General features: G+C 38.8%; 1 protein-coding gene across 3 annotated transcripts in view; it reads right to left on the reverse strand.

Annotated features, from left to right (window-relative positions):
* The window catches only part of GRIP1 (glutamate receptor interacting protein 1), a 318,436-nt gene that overhangs the window by 224,654 nt on the left and 71,892 nt on the right, over window positions 1-21,890 (reverse strand). For all 3 annotated transcript variants that reach the window (XM_011929263.1, XM_011929262.1, XM_011929261.1), the window contains exon 2: window positions 11,079-11,159. In XM_011929263.1, the coding sequence (XP_011784653.1) occupies window positions 11,079-11,159 (81 nt within the window). The remainder of the gene's footprint in view (window positions 1-11,078; window positions 11,160-21,890) is intronic.

The following is a 21,890-nucleotide window of genomic DNA, read 5'->3' on the forward strand; positions in this document are numbered from 1 at the left end:
GGCAGTGTTTGTAAGAAGGAAGAGGGGTCTATTAGTGAGGGCTATACTGCACTGCAGAGTAATCCTCTGACAGTGTCCTAGGTAATCCACTGTCCCAGTCTTTGAAACGATACCTCCTCTCTCTCTCTCTGAGCCTTGAACATCTCCTTCCCCTCCATACCCTCTGTGGATGACCTCATCTCTTATGTCACTAAGGAAATAGAGCTATCAGAAGATGACTCACAGATCTTCTCAGCAGGGACTGTAGCACCTTCCTGCCTCTGTGCCCTTCCACGCTGCCTTCCCTCCTGCTGAACTGGTGGTGCACACTGGAGGCACCCCTGCCTCTTCAAAGACTGCTTTTGCTTTTATCCCCTCTCCCTCCTGCACGATTTTCTCTCATTCCACTAGATCAGTCACATCAGCACATGAACACGCAGCATCCTCTCTTATGTATATATTTTAAAGTCCTCCCTAGACCACATGCTCCCTGTGGCCACTCTCCCATTTCTCTGCTCACTTTGATAGAGAAACTCTGATGAGAGTTGTCCACATTCTCGGCCTGTTACTCAAGTCCTATTCTCACCTCAACCCATTCAAATCAGGCTTTTACTCCTGCCTTTTCACTGAATCTATTTTTGTCAGGGTCACCAAACCTCCCTTCTTATAGGATCTTATGGCCAATTCTCATTCATCTCATCATCAATCTTTGACCTAGTTTTTTTCTCCCTCTTTAGTGACATGGCTCATAACTTGGCTTCCAGGATACTACATTCTCCTGATCTCATGACCACTGCTTTTGTTTCTTCATATCTTCTGCTGAATCTTCCTCTGTCTGCGCTACCTAGAAGACCTGTCACCCACCCCCATGGGTATAAATACCATTGACAAATTGAGAGCTTCAAAATTTCTATCTCCACCTAAGCTCTTCTCTGAGTTCCCCACTCTCCTGTTCCACTGATCCATTTCTTCCTGGGTTATTTTCTGTTTCAGTAAATGGCATCAGTATTTACCCAACTGTTAAGAGCAAAAACCCTGGAATTAGACCAGACTTCTCTTCCTCTCTCATCTCACATCCAATTTGTCAGTAGGTTCTTTAGATACTGTCTTCAAAATTTGACCATTTCTTACTACCTCCACCTCCACCTCCTAGTCCAAGCCACCATCATTTCTTGCCTGAAATACCGTGGCAGCCTGCTAACTGGTTGTCTTGTTTCCACTTTCACCTCCTTAAAAGTCTATTTTCCATATAGCAGCCAGAGAAAATGAAATAAACGAAAAAGAAATTACATCAATAGCTTAACCCCTACAATGGCTTCCTATACTGCTCAGAATAATATTCAAACTCTTACTATGGCCTAAAAGCTCTACAGGATGCAGCCTTGTCTCTTCTCCAGACTCATCCCTTACACCCCCAGCCTTGCTTCCCCCTTTCTGGCCATGCTTAGCCATTTAATTTGGAGTAATATTGTTCAGCCACCTCTTTCTCTTTCCTTGTTTCTTTTCACTTGTTAGCAGAAGTTTCTTTCTCTCAGTTTCTTTAAAAGCCAAGCTTGTTCTGACTTCGGGACTTTGCATTTGCTCTTCTTTTGGCCTAGAATCCTCTTCTTCCAGATCATTACATGGTTCTCCACTCATTTCAGGCTACTCCAAAGTCACCAGCTCATGGGGGCCAACCTTGGCCTTTGGAGGCCATGGAGGCCTCAGATTTTCTGTCTGAGCATGGACCCCATAACTTTCTGCCCCCACCACTCTACTACTTACACTAGTTCATTTCCCTTTATTGTACATAGCATAGCCTGACTTTAGACCAGGCATTCAATGTTTGCTGAATGCCTGTTTCCCCTGCTGGCCTGTCAGCTCCAGGAGGACAGAGGCTAATAAGCTGGGTTCACATCTATATTCCTAGCACATGGAACAGTACCTGGCACACAGTGACTGCTCAACGAGTAACTGTTGGATAATTATGTGTTGAATGAATGTATAAGGGTCAGTTTAGAGGAACACTCAGAATCAAAAAGGGAGAGATCATTTTAGTTATAATGGATGTAGCGAGCAAGTAAAGGATGGGCCAGAGGAAAAAAGGAGAATGAAGTGAATGTGCACGGGTGAAGGGCAAGGAATCAATGTGTCAGTGGTTTACATTCCATGCAGAAGGCAGGGGGATTCCAGAGGTGCAATCAAACTGAAGAGATCAAAGAGATTTGCCAGGTGCTGTAAAGTATTTCCACCCACATTTTGAAGGGGAAATGTTAATAACATCTGTTTAATGTGTAGCCCAGTAATAGGTTTTAGAAATGTATAAGAATATTTGATTTTAAAAGAATTTATGTATCTCTTATATATTTTATATATTTATATATAGATATTATCAGAGTCAGTGAGTCAAGACTGACTATGATGCCACAGAACACAGTGACTCGTTTCATTTTCTCAGTGTTATCTTACCGCTTTCCATTATTCCGTGGTTTTAAAGGGGAAACATAAAGCATAGTTATGATGTTACCAGTTTCAGAATAAGTAGTTAAAAGCCTGCTTGACCAATTTTAATTTTCTTCCTTGACTGGAAAGCTCTGAAAGGCATAAGTGCATGGAATAACACGACCCGAAGCCCTGGTAGTTCGCCTCCTCAGTTTCTCCCAGTACTCCGTTACTTAGAGAGATAATGGCATGAGCCCTATGACCCCAAGCCATTACTCATTAACCCCCTCTAATTTAGGGCTCTAGTCAATGAGGACTGAGATGGAGTCTGTGATTTGGATGGACAGAGATCACCCACATTCAGAGGCTTCTGCTCAACTCACACTTTCTGGATACTTCCGAGCAGAGGCTCAACTGGCCTCGAGAAGTCAGTCTTCACATTTTGTTCTAAGTGAGGATTCTCTCCACCACCTTCTCCCTTCCCTCACTACTCAGGAATCTGGTCAAAATTTATATTTAACTAGGGTTTATCCAAGGTTCACTGTTTTCTAGCCCTGTGATTTTAGACAAGCGACTTCAGCTCTCAGAACTTCAGTTTGCTGGCGGGGTGCAGTGGCTCACACTTGTAATCCCAGCACGTTGGCAGGCTGAGGCAGGCGGATCATGAGGTCAGGAGTTCAAGACCAGCCTGGCCAACATAATGAAACCCCCATCTCTACTAAAAATACAAAAATTAGCTGGGCGTGGTGGCGCACGTCTGTAATCCCACTACTCAGGAAGCTGAGGCAGGAGAATCGCTTGAACCTGGGAGGTGGAGGTTGCAGTGAGCTGAGATCGTGCCACTGTATTCCAGCCTGGGTGACAGAGCAAGGTTGTGTCCCCCCCCAGCCAAAACAAACAAACAAACAAAAAAACAAATTAAATAAATAAATAAAAGAACTTCAGTTTGCTCATGTGTAAGAGGGGAATAAAACTTATTTTCCCCCTGGTGGTGTTTCTGAGGAAGAAATGAGATGATATTCATGAAAATGACTAGTCCAATACTTGGCACTGGCATGAAATAAATGGTAACTAGTACTTGTATAATTATTCCCCTCTCCCCACCTTCACTCTCTCTCTGTCTCTCTCTTACTCTCGCTCTGGGTTAGGTTACTCCAATGATCATTTCATTCTTGTTATTCCCTAAGCTTTGGCGTAATATTGTTCAACCTCCTCTTTCTCTTTTCTTGTTTCTTTTCATTTGTTAACAGAAGCCCCCAAAGCCTTTCACTGTCATTCAAATGATGTTTCTGCACTACAAATCAACAACTACTTACTGACTACCAACAAAGTGAAGTTTTGTGGTTGTCAAAGTCATGTCTTCTGAGAAGAATCTCATTCCAAGTCAGTGTTTCCCAAAGTAGGTGTGTATAGATATTGCTGGATGCAAGATGATTTAAGATGACACAGAAACGTTTGTTTCTCATTTTCAGAGTTAGAAAAAATTTATATCAGAAAAATATGATTAGCATATAAAATTACAGATAGTAAAGCCTATGATAAACCTAAGTAAAAGAGTGTACCAATTTAAACTTAATTAAAATCATATTAATTATAGTAGAGGTGGAACACAAATACATAACAAAAGTAATGAAGATGACATACGAGTAACTGAAATTTGGGACGCTGTTCTGAATCATATAAGGTCAATAGATAAGAAAAGAGTAGGCCGGGCGCGGTGGCTCAAGCCTGTAATCCCAGAACTTTGGGAGGCCGAGACGGGCGGATCACGAGGTCAGGAGATCGAGACCATCCTGGCTAATACGGTGAAACCCCGTCTCTACTAAAAAATACAAAAAACTAGCTGGGTGACGAGGCGGGCACCTGTAGTCCCAGCTACTTGGGAGGCTGAGGCAGGAGAATGGCGTAAACCCGGGAAGCGGAGCTTGCAGTGAGCTGAGAACCGGCCACTGCACTCCAGCCTGGGCGGCAGAGCAAGACTCCGTCTCAGAAAATAAAATAAAATAAAATAAAAAGAGTATTAATAGGCCCAACTACTCTATTCAAAAGTAAACTATGTAAGATGTTTCTTCACTTTCCTCAATGCCAATCAAGCCATACACCTTCTACCCAGCCTAATTTTCTAAAGTCACCTAAAACCCTAGGGTCGAAGGTCTACCAAACCCAGGAATGGGAGAATCAATTTTTTTTCAGGGCAAAAGTAACAGAGGGAAAAGACTTTTTCCTTATAGCTCTTATGGCTATATCCTCAGTCGGCCCGTAAATTTTTTCTGACACTGGAGGCTGTTGCTAGCTGTCATCAGAGTCACTCCTACATGTACCTGGAGCACAACATTGACCAAGTGCCACCTCTCCTGTAACACAGGAGTTCCCAAACAGGGGGTTCAGGAAATACCAAAGCACAGTCACCATAAAAAAATTTCTCCTAAATTGCATGCTGGAAGAATTATTGTTTCAAAATCACTTGCTGCATATGCACCACTTTATTGTATTTCAGCCAATGTTTACTAAGGCATGAGAGAAGTTCAAACATAATAGACCGTCGTTTCTCCAAATCACTAATGAAAGCTATGGTTCTGAACACACAAACCAAGGTGCTGGTTTTGCCTTGTGCTATTTGAGGAGCACTCAGTATGTACCCACAGCCACATAGCAAACTGGATCAGTTCTCTGGAGGAGATACTTAATGTGTACCTGCCATAATAAGTAATATGTTTGGCTCTGCATTGCTCTATTTATAGACCAGCTTTTCTTCCTCAAATTTTTTAGCACTTTTCTACAAGCAGAACGTGTGAATGAATCACTCTTATCCTCTCAATTTTATTATTAAATGGTGCTCAACTTTTTCCTCGGGTGTTTTAGGACCACACAGACATTTTCTGGTCAAACAGAAACAAATGAGGCTGGGGGGAACTTCTGGCCTTTCAAAGTCTCTAGCTTCTGGCTGACCTATATTCCATTCATCAGTCTTGGGCAGCAGGCATTTTCTTGGAAATGTCATGTTGGGTGGAGCTTCAAGGCCAAATGTGAGTATTTGCTGCAGCATACAATGAGACAGAAAACACGTGGTCAACAGAGGACTTGTTGCACTTCTTCTGTAGGAAAGTATGCCAGTCTTAGGGTCCCAGATTCCTCACACAGAAAATCTACCTGCTGACTTTTGCTTATTCATTCATTCCACAAGTATCGATCAAATACCTAACATTTGCTAAGGACTGTTCCATGCACTGGAGATAACAGGTGAACTAGACATACAGGATCTGCCCTCCTGTAGCTTACATTTTAGCTAGGGACTGAGAAACAAAAAAATAATAAATTGGTAAGTTAATTTCATATAGTGATAACTACTATGGAAAACAAAACAAGACATGGGAGAGGGCAGAATCTCAGGTATATTTGCAATGCTAACAGTCTTGACTTCATAATTGTAGAAACATATCTCTAAAGAAGTAATGTAATTTAGCTACTTTCTTAAATATTCAGTAATTTTAACACTTGTACACATAATTTTAGGTTCTTTCTTAAGGCTGACACTTAAGGCAGAGTACACCCTGGCCCTTAGTTCTCATTGTCCTCACTTGGCCCACTGGAACACTTGCGAGGATGCAGGGACAGCCGGACTGAGAAGCAAAGGTACTTATCCCTTGGTATGTTTTCCCATGTTGGTCATGTCCTCATTAATAGTAGATTCTGCCTTAGTTTCTTTGGACAGAAACTGTGTACTTTTAGGACATTTCATACTTGCTTGATTCAACTGACTTTGGTTTCTCATCCCTGAGATACACTCTTTGTTTTTTTTTTTTTAATTTTTACTTTTTGAGAGAGGGTCTCACTCTGGAGAACAGTGGTGCCATCATGACTCACTGCAGCCTTGATTTCCTGGGCTCAGGCAATCCTCTCACCTCAATGTCCTGAGTAGCTGGGACCACAGGTGCATGCCACCATGCCCAGCTGATTTTTGTATTTTTTGTAGAGACAGTGTTTCACCATGTTGCCCAGGCTGGAACTCTCAGGCTTAAGAGATCCGGCTGCCTTGACCTCCCAAAGTTCTGGGATTATAGGTGTGAGCCACTGTGTCCGGCCTCACTCATTTTTTTGCAGGGGCTCAATAGTAGAACTAACCAGATGAATCAGAACCAGGCATGTACACACTTGAACAGTGGTATAGCTGTAAAGTCCTAGTGTAAAAGTCACACTATATATCTTCTGTAATAATACAAATTTACATAAATGAAGCATCTAATGATATGAATAACAAAGACAGGAAAAATGTGGATCAGAGAGGGCAGAACCTTCAAATTCCTATTGTGGCCTCTTAATTTAAGGTTATCAGCTCCTCCCTGGTGTCAAGGGTATGGTATTATGGGGATTATCTTCCAGACTTTGATTGTTCAATAGATATTGACTTTTCCTGGATGTATTCTAATCAGCTTGACTATACACATCTTGGGCTACTGGACATTTCAGATTCTCAGCTTCATTTTTTACTACCTACTCCCAAGTACCTAAATGTGAGCAGCAAGAAAGACTGATGTATACTTTACTCCCTTAAGACCTAATTGATAAGTATATTTTCTTACATTTTAGGCTGGGAAAAAAAATTCCACACAAACGTTTATGGCATTATTCTGGGTGCAGATTGAAGACAATTTTCCTGGGTGCATCAAAGTTTAGAAATGTAATAGATATGAATATTTGACATCTTCCTGCATTTGTCAATTGTCCAGAATTCTTTGGGCAATTAGTCAAGACTGATATAAGCAAAGAAAGATGTCCTATATAGAAAGAGGAGGCAAGTCAAATAAGTAATATACTAACTCTAGGTTTTAAGGTCAAGTGTAGTATCCTCTCTTTCCTTCACAAATATGAGACAGACATGATTAAATTCCTCATCTCTAAGTGGGCAAGGTCACAAATTATTGCAAAATATGCCAAACTCAAAGTCTGTACAGATTTTCTCTAATGATTTGGACAAACCCTTCAAGTGGTTGAACTTCATTTCGCCAGCAATCTGTCAAATAAAGGAGAATCAACAGATTGTTTTTAACAGACACTGATATATGGTAAAATCTGTTAGTTCTAAATACCCTTGTCCTTGGAATTTATCTTATTTTTGAAAACTAATGGGGAGGAATGAGATTGAAAATACATCTCCCTAATATTTTTAATTGAATACTAAGTCTCTAATACAAACTTAAAGTTTGGTTTCATAGGACACTCATGTCATTCTTTACTATTATCAGTATTAAAAATTTCATTAAACCTTATGGAAGACTAAAAAATCCTTTTATTTTTACATTTTATGCTATATGAGATATGATTAAAATGACAAGTTCCCAAATAACATGAATAATGTATTTCCCCTTTATCCAAAGCAAGTGCATTTTGCCCCTAAGAGTGTTTAATCCATTTTCTTTTTCAGGAAGAGGAAAGGAGGGCCATAAAAGTATTTACAGTTAGAACGGGTATTTAATGAAACGCACATATTTGGCTTGTGATTATAAAATAGCTGATGTAGTTATTCTGAGTTTAGACAGGAGTCATAGATTTTGACATGAATAAAAGCAAATTATGATTCTGTTAACATTCATATTTACCTCTTTGGGACAGAATTGTTTAAAGTTACCCTGTATTAGTCATGGAAATAGTAGAGTTCGTATTAAGAAACCTTATTTCTGTGTATGTATATAAATGTTTACTTCAGGAAGCACCAAATCTACATTTATAGAACAAGTTTCAAAGAACAGCTTAAAATATCATAAAACTTAGAGAAACTTAAGGTGCCTTCTGCTACTTTATACTCTTTTTCCACTATATTCCACCCCATTCATCAGAGAAAGTGCTAATATGAATGGTCAAATCCAGTCACCATCTTTGGACCACTGGGAGTGGAGCTTTAGGGGGAGATGTAGGCAAAAGCCATAGCTCTGTTAAGATTTTAGCCTCCTTGTGTTTGCTTACTCCCCAGCAGCTGGGGCAGGTCAATGGCCCTGGAGCTGCATCTTACTTGGGAGGGGCCTCTGCATTGAGAAGGTCAGAAACTAGTACATTAGCCAAACTCTCCTTTAGGGCTTCTTTTCATTGGTGCGTTTTTCTCTAGAGGCATCTTTCCACACTGCCGGGGTGTTAAAAATATCTTGAGGGAAGCAGGATTGGGAGTGAGCACAGGAAAAGTAGACTAAGGCTGTAAATGTCCATCTAGCTCAAGCTTGTCCAACCCACAGCCCACAGGCTGTAATACAGCCCAGGATGGCTTTTAATGTGACCCAACACAAATTTGTAAATGTTTTAAAAACATTATGAGATTTTTTTGTGATTCTTTTTTATTTTTATTATTACTTGTTTTAGTTCATCAGCTATCATTAGTGTATTTTATGTGTGGCCCAAGACAATTCTTCTTCCAATGTGGCCCAGGGAAGCCAAAAGATTGGACTCTCCTGAATTCTGGCTCTTATAGCTCTGTATGGTACAACTTAGTCCATCAGGAGACCACTTCAGGATTTTTCAGTTGAAGCTCTGGTAAATAATAAAGAGGATACATTTACTTGGCCTTTTCCTCTGTGCATTTTTCTCTCTCTCATGGACTTAGTGGGGGCAAAAGTGGACACAGTAGGTGATTGCTCAAGACTTCTGGATGTTGGGTTTCACCTCTGTTTGAGTTACTTCTTGGCCAAACATCTGAGAATACTCTCTTCTTTTTGCCAGAACAAGAGTTCATGGGTACTTTTAAGTAAGACAGTAAGGGATTAGAACTCCACGAGTCATTAGTCAGTCAGGAGGCAGTTTCCAAGAAGTTTGTTAATTCTCTACTTAAAATACTATTAAGTAATAGTCTGCTGTTAACCACTTTGGTTTCTTAGCCCTCTGGCTGGTGCAATCTTTTTTCTTGAACTGTTCTAAATAACTAAGAAGATTCTGAACACTCCTAATACCTCCGGCCCCTACCTTAAGAGAGATTAACAAAAAGGGGTCTATCAATGGTCAAGCTCCAGGAAAACATCTCATAAAGCTTACCAACAGTTATGATTCCAGTGACTTTTAAATCTAACATAAAGAGAAGGAAAAGACAAAATTCATGATGAAGAATAATATATGCCACAAACTAGGGATTATGATTAACCAATTCTGTGTATTTAACGTGTAACTTAAAAAACTACTTAATGACTTTAAGAAAAAGGAAGGTCTTCAAACGTGTTGTCATTACAATGTGGCACTAGAGAACCCATGAAAAGAAAACACTGATAATAGCATATTTGCTTAGTATCCCATAGAGTTATGAGGACACTGGGAACTCTCCTGCTTCTTCCCAGCAGTAGAATACCCAGTACCGGTGAATGTAGAGCAACCAAGAAAGAATGGATGGGTAACTGATATTCTTGAACTTCAAACGGGATATTTCTTTAATGCTGTCAAGGAGAAAGCAGATAACACAGTCCAGAGCTGACTGTAATAGTTTTTCTAAATTCAACCAGCATGAAGAATGATGTTCTATAGGATAAAATAGAAGACATCTTGGCACTGACTGGGTGATGCCATCTAATTGCAGAATTCAAATTGCTTTAGAATCTTTGAAGCACCAAAACAAGGATGTAAAACATATTCATAATATGTGTCTTCATAAGTCCTGTACTTTCAAAATGAATCTAAGCCTTTGGAATAAGAGTAAAAATAACCACCTGAAATTTTTATAAAAATAAAGAATAATCATGAAGAGGGTTACTCACAAATGGGATTCTTCTTGCTCTTTATTCAAGTGGAAAATTCTTCCTTTCACTGACACATTTGCCAAACCATTCCATTTAATGTAGGAAACACCACTTTGTTTCTTCTGAATTGCTAAAACTATTGTACTCTAAAATCCTGTAGGTGAGGTTTAGCTGTACTCAATTTGCTTGTATAAAATATACAACACATCATTTTAAATCAACGTTTAAATGCATTAATGCTTTTAACCCTTCTAAGTATAATTGCTTCCATAAGGAATTTTTCCATGAATTATCTAGTTCAGATTGTTTGAATAGCATTTTGAATTTCCTTTCCTCTTTAATTTCAGAACTTACATGTTTTTGTGTCATTCACAAATCAAAGCTTCAAAATATTGAAGTTTTGGGGTAAAGACATTTAAAGATATTTCTTCAAAATGTTTTGTTTTAAAGACATAGATATCACTCATTGTATTACAATAATATGACTCACACATTCCTAAGGAAACAAAATCACAAATTTTACAAGAGGTGTCCAATGGAAGCAAATTCAGGTTCAAAGAGATGAGAAGAAAAGAGTGATTTTGCATTCAGCATACATGATCTGTTGCGGCAACTGTGAATTCCTTATTTCTGCCAGCTATAGCTCAGTAAAGAAATGGATGCTATTGTGAAAGTCATCCCCTGAAAACAGAGATGAGAGTAAGTAAATGAGTAGAGTTGATACAAATTCAAGTCATTTTGCAAAGGATTTTACAATGATGGATTACAAGATGAATTCTCACAAGTTGGCAAGGTTTTCCAAAGTCTAGCTTTTATGAATATTGTTTGAACAAGTGGTGTAGAATTCAGTCTATGCTCTGTGAAATAACAAGATTTATTATTATTATTTTTACCAAGTTGGAATTATTTAGAATCACCAAATAACAGGATTCAAAAGTAAAACAGCTGAAAAATCCAACAGTCTGGTCTAACCTGGGATGCTCTGTCTCCTCACAGCCAACGCTCCATCAGGCGGCTTTGTCTGGCTGGCGGATTTAGTGTAGGGACTCTCATCTGCAAAGGTACAATGAAGCGTTTGGTTAATTTCCATCCAGTTTCTAATGCAGTGAAGATTTTTAATGGATTGCAATCCTTCTGCGAGAGAGAAGTGGTACAGTACAGTGGAAAGTGTTGGTAGGCCTGGGTCCTATACTTGGGTTAGCTGTGCGATCAATCTTTGAAAATGTTGTGAATATGTTTCTTCCCTTATAAAAGAGAGAGAAAATTCTCATCTACTTCTTAGGGTTGTCAGGATCAAAAGCTATAGTGCTCATGAAGATGTTTATGAAATGGTAAGAAGTATGCAAATATAGTATACAAATTATTTATTTGTCACCTACATTCATTGATAGGTAAGTACCAGTGAATAGGTGTAACAAAGACAAAGAAGAAATAAAATGGCTCAATGGGCACTAAGAATAATCAGGTAGAAGAACAAAGAAAGTAAAAAGAAAGGCAATATTTCAGATAAGCAGATGACAGAGTTAGTATTGCAAGGGAAATAAAGCCACTCAGAGTTAGTAGGTTCCTCCTGGGAGTGTGAACCGGCAGCCAGTGCAAAGCAGAGGGATAGAGATGTTCAGAGGGAAGACCAGAGGAGCTAGGTTGAGAATAGGGAAGGAATGATGGTTTGGCAAAAGAAGACATATATTGCAATGAGCTGGTTTGTGCTCTTTTAGAAAGAGATGAAAATAACTTGCAGAATTATTAAAAGAGCAACTGAGAAGACAGAAGGTCTAAAGCTTAATGTATCTGTGAGAGTTAGGCAAGAAGGTGAATGATTAAAACAGTAGGTGACAAGATCATGGAGACAATGGGTCCATCCAGTTCTAAGTAAGGTGATTTTTTTTTTTTAACTTTGAAAATGATTTTACCTGGCTAGGAATAAAGGAGTAGTGATCTAGGATGGCAAATACTAAGGCTAAAATAGAAAGGACAATTCTTCCTAGTTGGGATGGGAGCATTTATAAAAAGTAAAAGAAATGTGAATAACAACCTTAAAAATGTCAAGAATAAGATGTACACTGCTTGAGTAAATAGAATGTAAAATAATTATCTAGCATATTCAGTCCAGCTAGATAACCTAAATGTCACTGCTGGCCACACTATAAGATGTATTATTGTTGTTGTTACCATTTTATAATAGCAGGAAATCATTAAAGAATTTAAAGAAACCATATTGTGCATGACAGACTATTACACATAACAAGGATTTATTCAGAACAAGGCTTTATCATCTGAGAACATTAATTCTCCCAACTGAATGGCTTGTGTTTCAAAATTGAGGAACTCATTTCCTCTCTAGGATGAACTTCTGGTTTGAAATGATTCATGATTTCATCATAAAACTAACAAGGTCTTTATACGCAATTACAAAAGGAAAAGATTAACACTGCTGTAAGTGGCAATTAACTTAAAAAATAGAAGTCATGCTGTTTCACGTTTATATTTAATTTGTCACACAATTTTTTATATTCTTCCAACCATAAAGATAAACTACCAACTTTCAGACACCAATTCAATCAACACCATTTTTGCTTTAGAAGTGGTATTTTAGGTTTTCGACTCTTCTCTTTGCAAACACCATTTTGAGTATAATTAAAACCCACAAAACAAAATACAAAATGTAAACATTACACTATAAAAGTCTCCCTTTGCCCCACCATTGTCACTTGAATATTTGAGTGTTTTTCTCACAGTATTAATAAGAAGGCAATATGCTTCATTTAACACCTTTTAAAACAAATGTACTATGTATTAAAGCCAGGGATTCTTTATAAGACTGCTTTAAAAATGTATTTCCTTTCATTGTCCAAAACCTTGAAACAGTGTATTTATGAGCATAGAGCACTAAACCAGGAAATAATCACAACAACCAGGCTTAGGTACGGCATCTTGGAAGCCTAAAAACTTTCCTCAGTGTTCTACTTGTCAAGATTCCAGCCAATTAAAGTCTTGAGTTGAAGCCAGTGTTGGATTTTTATAAAGGGCAATAAGAGATTTACCCAGGAGACTCTGGGGTTATCTGCACTTGATGCTCTATTTTAAGGAGCTATTTCTTTAGAAATGTACCCAGTTTGCATTTCAGAAGTAGTTAACCCTGGTAAAATGGTTTTCTCATTTATATTTGAAAACAACTTCCTTGATTTAGAACTGAGATAGTCTAGTTGAGCACATCCTTAAAAGGTTGAAACTGAATTATAGATGACCACCTGGCCAGCCTCTCCATCACCACCCCCAACCTCCACTCCTGCTCCCAGTATCAAGAGTGACCTTACTGAGCACAGGCAAAAGTAAATAATTATCTAGAAGCCAAATCTTGTATTGGTTAAAGGACCAGAATGAAAAAGTTCAGTGTTATCTAATGTCGTCTAAGCGACGTTATTGCTTTCACCCTGATTGCCAAAGCCAATCATGCCAAAGCCTATCAGTGTGAAAGCAATAATTCCTAATGGAAGGGAGGCAGAGGCTTGGCAACATTAATCATCAGAGCTAAGGAGGGCATAGCAGCAGAGCAGCATGGCACAATATAACACTTGGCTTTTAGAAGACTTTCCTGAAGAGTGTCTTTTTATTTTAAATACCTTAGAGGCACCATGGCCTTTTATAAAAAGCTACCCATCACAGAATGAACACCAGCTCTCTTAACGTGATTTACTGAAACTCAGCTCTGGATTTAAACTTGTTTGAAAATAGAAATGGAGAAAACACACTGAATGAATATGTGGCTGATGGCTCCACAGTAGGATACTAAAGGACAAGAGTGTCCAGAGTGCATTTCTAATCCTTGAGCATAAAGTCACGGAGAACTACGGAGGCTTCTATCTTCTCTTGTGTCCCTAAATGCAGCTTTATAGATATATCCCTAGAATTTCATGCTTATAAGGGATAATCTAGACCATTCTTTCATTGTAAATAGAACTGAGGCCCAGAAAGATAAATTAACAGAAGGACACACATCTAAATTGAGTCTAGATGGAATTTCTTATATTCTTAGTCCCATGTTCTTTCTTCATTTCCTTTTAGATAGACAATAAGATTTCATAGGCCATTGGGTCCACATGTTGCTGTGTCACAGGAGTCAGTGATTGGGCACACTGTACCAGCAGAGACCTTGTATGGTGTAAGTTAATTGCTACAGTGAAGCCTTTGAAAATGAGCCTGAGCCACATAGCCAATTATTTTTGTGTATATATACATCCCATTCTTCCCTCCTCCACATATTTGTTGCCTAAAGCAAACAACACTTACACATGGTACTACCGAACTAATTTATGCTTTTCAGTTCATTTCTTTGAAGATAAAATTTAAATGCAACGTCAATATAGCTCATTGTTCCCCAGGATGAGCCTTAAAAGAGTCACTGAATTATAAGATTTATGTTAATACTTTTCCTTTGTTTCATTGGAGAGATACTAAATAGGCTTTCAAGTTACATCCAGATATATAAATGAACAAAAAAAGGTCAAATGACAAGGAAAGAAATCAATCAGAATAGTACCTAGCACATCGTAGGCTTTCACTAAATGTTTGCTGATAGAATATGTGAATTAATTATATTCACTTTTTCAAACAAGAGCATTTGTTGTAAACAAAGAACATGAAGAAAGTCAAACATTTGTTATAAGCTATATTCCCTCCTACTTCTGCTTTTCTTTTTCTATGTTGATAGCCTATTCCTTTTAAAGTCACATTATCATCCAACAGCTATTAAGTATTGACTTAATGTGAAAAATCTGACCCTTTATAAAACGGTTATCAACATATATTTCCTTTCATTTTCATTCAGACTGTAGAATGATTGATCAACCTTGAAAATAATGTCTTTAAACAAAAGAATTATGATTTTCATAGCAGACTCTCAGCCCAGACTTGGATGATCATATTAACCAGGGATTCTCACTAAAAGTCACTACAGGGGCAAAGCAGACATTCAGTTAGTGAGCTACTTGCTCACTGAAATGAATGCTTCAAGCAATCATTAAGGGCATCTCGGGGTCCCAACACTGCCAGCCTTTCCTAAAGACATCTTAGCAGCTAGGTAATCACCGTCACACATGATGGCCCTTCACAGGGGCTTACCTGTTGGTCACAAGAAAGAAGAACATGGGTCCCTTTAGAGTGACATCTCATGAGGCTAGGGAAAAATGCCCTCCATTAACAGGGAGAATTGACATGGTGACAAAGGCACCAAAAGCATTAGTCAAGCATATACTTAAAGCAGAAGAAGAACGATAGGGGGGACCATCTGTCCCTCTCATTCCCCCCAGTTTGGCCAGTTTCCTCATTTGCCAAACACAGGAGGGGCAAACACAGATCATTTGTTTTGATCACATGAAGCTGGTGTTTATAAACTTGGAAAGCAACCAGCGGGCACCTAAGGAGCAATGCTTCACTATGCATCACAAACCGCCTGTGCTGGAGCTGGGAGAGTCACATCGTGAGGAAGGGACTCAGGTCCCCTCATGCTCTCAAATCCTCCAACATTTGCTTGGTATCAAACAGCATCCTTGTGTCACCAGGCTGGTTCCTGTTTCTCCATTTCCTGAGACTCTCATTTCTCACTCTGGGCTATGCAGAGGAACCCGATATGAATATGGTTTCAGGAATCTCTAGCTGTGTTCAAAGCTTTGCTGAAGAAAGAAAATTTAATTTCCTTTGGCTGAGACTAATCAGCGTATGCTAAACAATTCTTAGCAACTAATTATGCACAACTGAGGCACCTGCTAAGGCAGCAGACCCCCTTAACATCTTGATTAGGAAAAAAGAAGGCATTTGGTGCAGTTAAACATTATGACCATTTCCCAGTAGTGAGGAGACAGGCAGGGCATGCCACAGTGCTCATGCATGTCCTTACAAACTTGAAATAAAAGTCTGGTTTCCGTGAATGAACAAAATAAAATCCACTGTGGATGAAACAATCTGTCCCTTGAATTCAATTAAATGTCACACAATTTAGTACCTACTATGTGCAAACTAAGACTCAAAGTACACAGAAGATAATGACACTTTCAGTGGAGTGGTGATGGCAGAATCATTACTCCCTACATTTGAGACTAGAACATGGTACTGGATTAACCGATGGGGAGAATGAGTATGGGCTTAGGGTTAGGTGGAGGTGAAGCACAGGATGAGAAAGGGAGATCCACCAATAGGAATTTATCCGTAATTTTTCAATCAGAAAAATCAAGAAACAAGTCATTTTAGGCTTTCCAATAACAGTTTTTTCCAATAACAGTACTTTTGTGTGGTGGGGAGCCATAATCGTTTCAGTAATTGGGTCCTGTGAACATTTTATCCCAGTTAGCATGAACATATCATGGTTGCTTCTCTCCCACAGACACTAGCCTTCCAGTCCCACTTGCTTCCCTGGTGGTTTGATGGCACACTTTGAAATTTAAGCAAGATTTCCTGAAGGATAACTGTTAAGGCTTTTTGACAACAGAGCTTAATTATATCTTTCTCTTCTTGTTAGAACGATGTATAACTACAATCACAGGGCCCCACATAATTTAAAGAAATTAAATTGTTCATAATTCCTGATTCAAATAACCCTATTTTTCTAGGGTCAAGCAAAAAGTGCACTCATGATCTCTCCTAGAGTTAGAAGGCTGCCAAGTCCTACACAGGCTTCGGCTCTACAGCTTTGGTATGTGGAGGCTGTAACATGGAGAGCTGCTTACAACTTACCGAGAATGAATCAATTTCATTTCCTTCCCTAATCTGATAGAGGGGTCCATACAGCTAAGTTTACACCAGAAGATTGGGGAATGATCTGAGCTTGATGACAAGAAGCAGAGGCAGTGTGCTGCCCTGTGATAGTCTCTTTCCTATGAAAAGATGATTTCCCCCATCTACTTTCCCTCTTCCCTTTTGTTATTTGTTTAGCATCTGCATGGCATTAATGTCTATCCTTGACTCTACAGGCTTCCTTATAGTTTCATAATTCAGACACAGATGTGCTCTATATTCCTAAAGGGACCAGATCTTTTGCCCCCCTTTTTTTTTTTTTTGAGATAGGGTCTCACTCTGTCACCTTGCCTGGAATGCAGCGGTATGATCATGGCTCACTGCAGCCTCAAACTCCGGAGCTCAAGTGCTCCTCCCACCTCAGCCTCTGAGCAGCTGGGATTGCAGGTGCATGCCACCAAGCCTGACTTTTTAAATTATTTTTTATAGAGGCTAGGTTTTGCTATGTTGCCCAGACTGGTCTCAAACTCCTGGCATCAAGTGATCCTCCCACCTCAGACTTCCATAGTGCTGGATTATAGGCATGAACCGCCACACCTGGCTTTCTTTTACTTTTGAACTTTGGGGAAAAAAAAACACCCAAACAGAGCACAATTTCATTTTAAGAACAAATATACAGTGGTTTTTTGGTTTCTTCACAGTGACAGAAAGTCTTCTAATTAACCATAATCTGATAACCATTTCAGGGATTAAATATTGCAGCTAAAAAGAATGGCAACAATATAGCTCACATTGTTGTAGGCCTGTGTTATAAGATCATTTCTCTCCCTTACTGCTCTATTATCTAATTCTTGCTTCTCAAAATGTGGACCACGGATGAGCAGCAGGAGCGAGCATACCTGAGAATTGTCAAAAATGTAGAATCTCAGCCTCCACCCCAACCCATGGAATCAGAGTCTGCATTTAACAAAATCTCCAGGTGATTTGTATGCACGTTAATGTTTGGAAAGCCCTGCTCCAATTGATATGACCAACAGCAATTGCACAGGTAGTGAGGATACACCTGTTCCAATGTCTCACCTGGTTGCATCACGGGCAGCCTACAAAGTAGCTGGCAGAATGCCAGTCATATCAGCAAACTCCAAGAGTATCCCCAGGCCTGCAATCATCAAATTGCTCATGGACTGATTTCCCCAAATGTAAAGGAAACTGTTGTAATGGTATAGTTTTGAGTGAATTCAATCTTCCCTTGATCCATTTTAAACCTCTCAACAAATCCTGAAATGGCTGAATTATAGGAGTAACTAGAGCTATCTAAGGTCAGATTCACTGGAGCAAGTGACTGATTGTAATAATAATCTATTAGTCAATTTACATTTTAAGGTGGAGAGAGGAAATGGTATTAAATTACTATCCCCTAGCTAGTAAAGGTCAAATGAAAATAAAAAGTTATGTTCTGCCTCATGGCAGGGACATGAGGGAAGAATCTTCCATGACGCTGTCTCCTTAAATTCTTTCTCCTCAGATACATATTTGCTTCCTTGCATCTGCACAGTTCTCCTGCAACCAGGAAGGTCTCCAGCACAGAACCCGACCTCTGATCTGCACACAGGGACAAACAGAACTGCGGTGGCCCCAGAGCATCTGGACAACCTTGTGGAAGTGGTCTGTGCTAGCTGGGCTGCTCAGTGATGCCTGCAGGCCTTTTGGGAAAGTAATATCTTTAGTCAGGTTAATTTGTAAATCCTCTCTGAAATTAATGAGCATGAAATTGCACATTTTCTGCCTCTGGCATTCCTATTGCTAATGTGTCTGAATCACAAATGATAACTCCTATGCTTCTTCCTAATATTGTTTCCAGCAAGCACAGCTGAACCAGTCTGTTAATGGCAGTCACAGACCTGCCTCATCACCGAAGAATCAAAATTTGTCAAGGGCTGGAATCCATGCCATAAAGTTCATTTTCATGACCATATCAGATCCCAATTAAAAACATTAACATCTTAAATTCATTATATCTTTCACATTTTCTCCTTGTGGAGAGGGCTATGTGCTTTAAAGCTTGGGTTTAGCCATTAGATTATGCCAGCTGACATTTTCAGTCTCTCATAGGTTCAATAAGTGACTAGCTTTAGAATGACAATTTGGTGCAAAATTTGGATTACCTCACAGCAATGAGTACTGGCTATTTAAAACCACATTTTAAATTCTTATTTAAAAAGCACACCATTCTTCAGGGAAAAAGTATGCATCAACAGGTATAAACTGGCTAGACCATATCCAAGTATTCCTGGAGGGCCAAAGAACCAGTGTTTGATTTCGTGTAATGGCAATTGAGTGGTAGGATTAATACAAATAAATAAGACATTTGGAGTAATTAAGGTTTCTCCATTTTTTTAACTAACAGATATGAAATTCAGAAGTCACTTTCATATACACACACACACACACACACACACACACAATTTGGACTGGACTAAATTTAGGGAAAAATGTAAAACAGTACATAGGTTTTCCTTAGATAATTCAAGAAACAAAATGTTTAAAATGTTCTCATGGAAAAGACTGGAAATGATTTTTAAACACTCAAATAAGAATGATCATAGTTTCAAAACTGAATCATTTAAATGATTATATCGCTTTACTATTTAAACTGCTTCCTTTTTTTGCCCCTTGTTTGGAATGTTTTTGGATTTCTAATGTAAACTGCAGAGAAAAAAGGGAGCTTTCTGTTAAATCAGGGTTCTCCAAGAGTCCTTCTTTTACATGACATTACTGCGAAGGTTTCCATATTTAGAAATTTTCAGTATGATAGCTGCTAGAATGAAGTCAAGACTGATGGGAAAACAAGCAGCAGCAAAATGCAGTCAGGATGACTTCATTTGAAGTGGTCTAAATCTTGTGCCAGTGTGTGAATGTACACTGACGTCTAGGAAAATGAGCCACATATATCTGTGGGGTGGAGCATTCCCGGGTAGGTTTGATTATTGAGAAATTAGCCTTTAATGCTCTCACCTGTTGCTCTGACAATCAGTGACACGATAAAATTTTATAACTTTGGTAACTTTAAAACCTGGTTCAGTGGCTCACAATGATCTTTCCTTCTTCTTCTTTTCTGTTAATCAAGTGTAGTGTAAATTGACACATGTCAACTGCAGGCAAATTATCTAAATAAGTGATCAGATAGTCACCACTGCTGAGAAATTTCTACATAAAATGGAAATAAAAGTATTATCACCACTGTTTAGACTCAGTTTCCAATACACAAAATGAAAATGCCTCTATATCTAGCATCCTGGAATAATAAAGGGACAATGTATAGTATATATTTATAACCTTGGGTAACATTTTGGAGCTAAGAGCACAGATGATTCTTCCCAGGGTCACTGATTTGAGGAACAAGGGCTACCTGTGACTGCCTATATGTGCAAAAATCACTGTGTGACTCTCAACTCCCTCTCTCATGTCTCAAGTGTGTAGTGGTCTTAGAAACAATGGTCCAAAGGATGTTCCCAATAAGCCAAGGGAAACCAAGACTTTTCCAGGCATCAATTTTCATTAATTTTCAAAACAGTGAAATAGCGTGATGGGACTCTGTGGGAATGGGGAAAATGGACTAAGTCAGAACTTATCAGAGTGCAAAGTTGATGGCAGGAAAAGTGAACCTCATGTTGAAGTCCCGGGTTGTATGTAAGGGTTATAAGTTACATGAAGAAAAATGAGAGTTTAACCATAATCATGTATTTTTAGATGCCTCTTTCATTAAACAGCAATGCCACTGGTTTCCTCTATAAGTAGTCTAAATAATTTCTTAGAGATCTGTTATTCATTCTGAGTTCAGTTTGAGTATACTTCAGTCAACCAGAAGCCTTTTTAATGTAAATAATACCAATAACTTTATAAATAGAGTTAATACTTATAGAGCATTCATAAGACGCCAACATGAGTCGAAATCCTTTATAGCTATAATCTTATCTCTTCTCACAATAACTCAATAAAATGTAAAATAACAACACAGACAATTTCATTTTACAAAAGGAGTACTGGTTTCAAGAAAGAATTTGTCTTCATCTAAATAGGTTGCAAGGCAAATCTGAAATGGAACTGCTATTATATTAAAGCCTAGGGCAGGGTAGCATATTACATGCCCAGCACTCTGCTTGGTACCTCACATACATTATCAGTACTCACATCAATGTAATTTCACAGGAACAATTACATGACTTGAAGTATGAGGATACAGAGGCTTATAGAGATGAAATTATGTGTCTAATTTTACCCTGAAAGCAACATGCAAAAATGAAGCTTTAACATACTTATCTTTAGAGAGTCTGCTCTTAGCCACCATGATACCCTTTTACCAAATTTTGATTCACATCCTTACTTGGAGAGAGAGAGAGAGAGAGTGAGAGAGCGAGAGAGCGAGAGAGAGCGAGAGAGAGGAGTGCGTGTGTGTGTGTGTGTGTGTGTATAAAGGCACTCCTTCACATAGTAGCCACTACTGTGTATATCTTGTATGACTAAATGTCACTGATATAGGGACTTGGGGCTGCATTTGAAGATCTTCTGAAATTGCAGTTTAGAAAAGAATATATCACCTCACCCAATTTTTAGACATCACTTCTTCATCATGAATTCTTGGTTTAATTTATGATACAAGATTCAAGATTCTTTCCAGCACATAAACAAATCACTTGAATGAATGCATTTTAGCCAAGAAGCTCCAAGCATTTTAGAAGATGAAATCTGGCTGAATTTATCTCTCTAACTCCCACTCTGAGCCAACCGTTCTCTACAGATAGAGCATTTATGAACTGGTTCCTACAGATGGTTTATCATTTTAAAATGAATAAATACTGGGACACTCTCTTTTCTCCTTTAGTATTCTAGACAACAAGTTCATGGCCTGTTGCTTACAATATTTCAAACGTTTTATGAGTGTTCATGTAGCCAGAGTGGGGAATAAATGTTGGACCAGGCCATATCTAGCAACACAGTGAAGAAAATGGTGGTATGACTTGTGTAGCTGGCAAGGAGATCGCTGAGTCTGCCTTT

Source organism: Colobus angolensis, unplaced genomic scaffold, assembly GCF_000951035.1.
Source record: "Colobus angolensis palliatus isolate OR3802 unplaced genomic scaffold, Cang.pa_1.0 Scaffold80, whole genome shotgun sequence".
NCBI lineage: Eukaryota > Metazoa > Chordata > Mammalia > Primates > Cercopithecidae > Colobus > Colobus angolensis.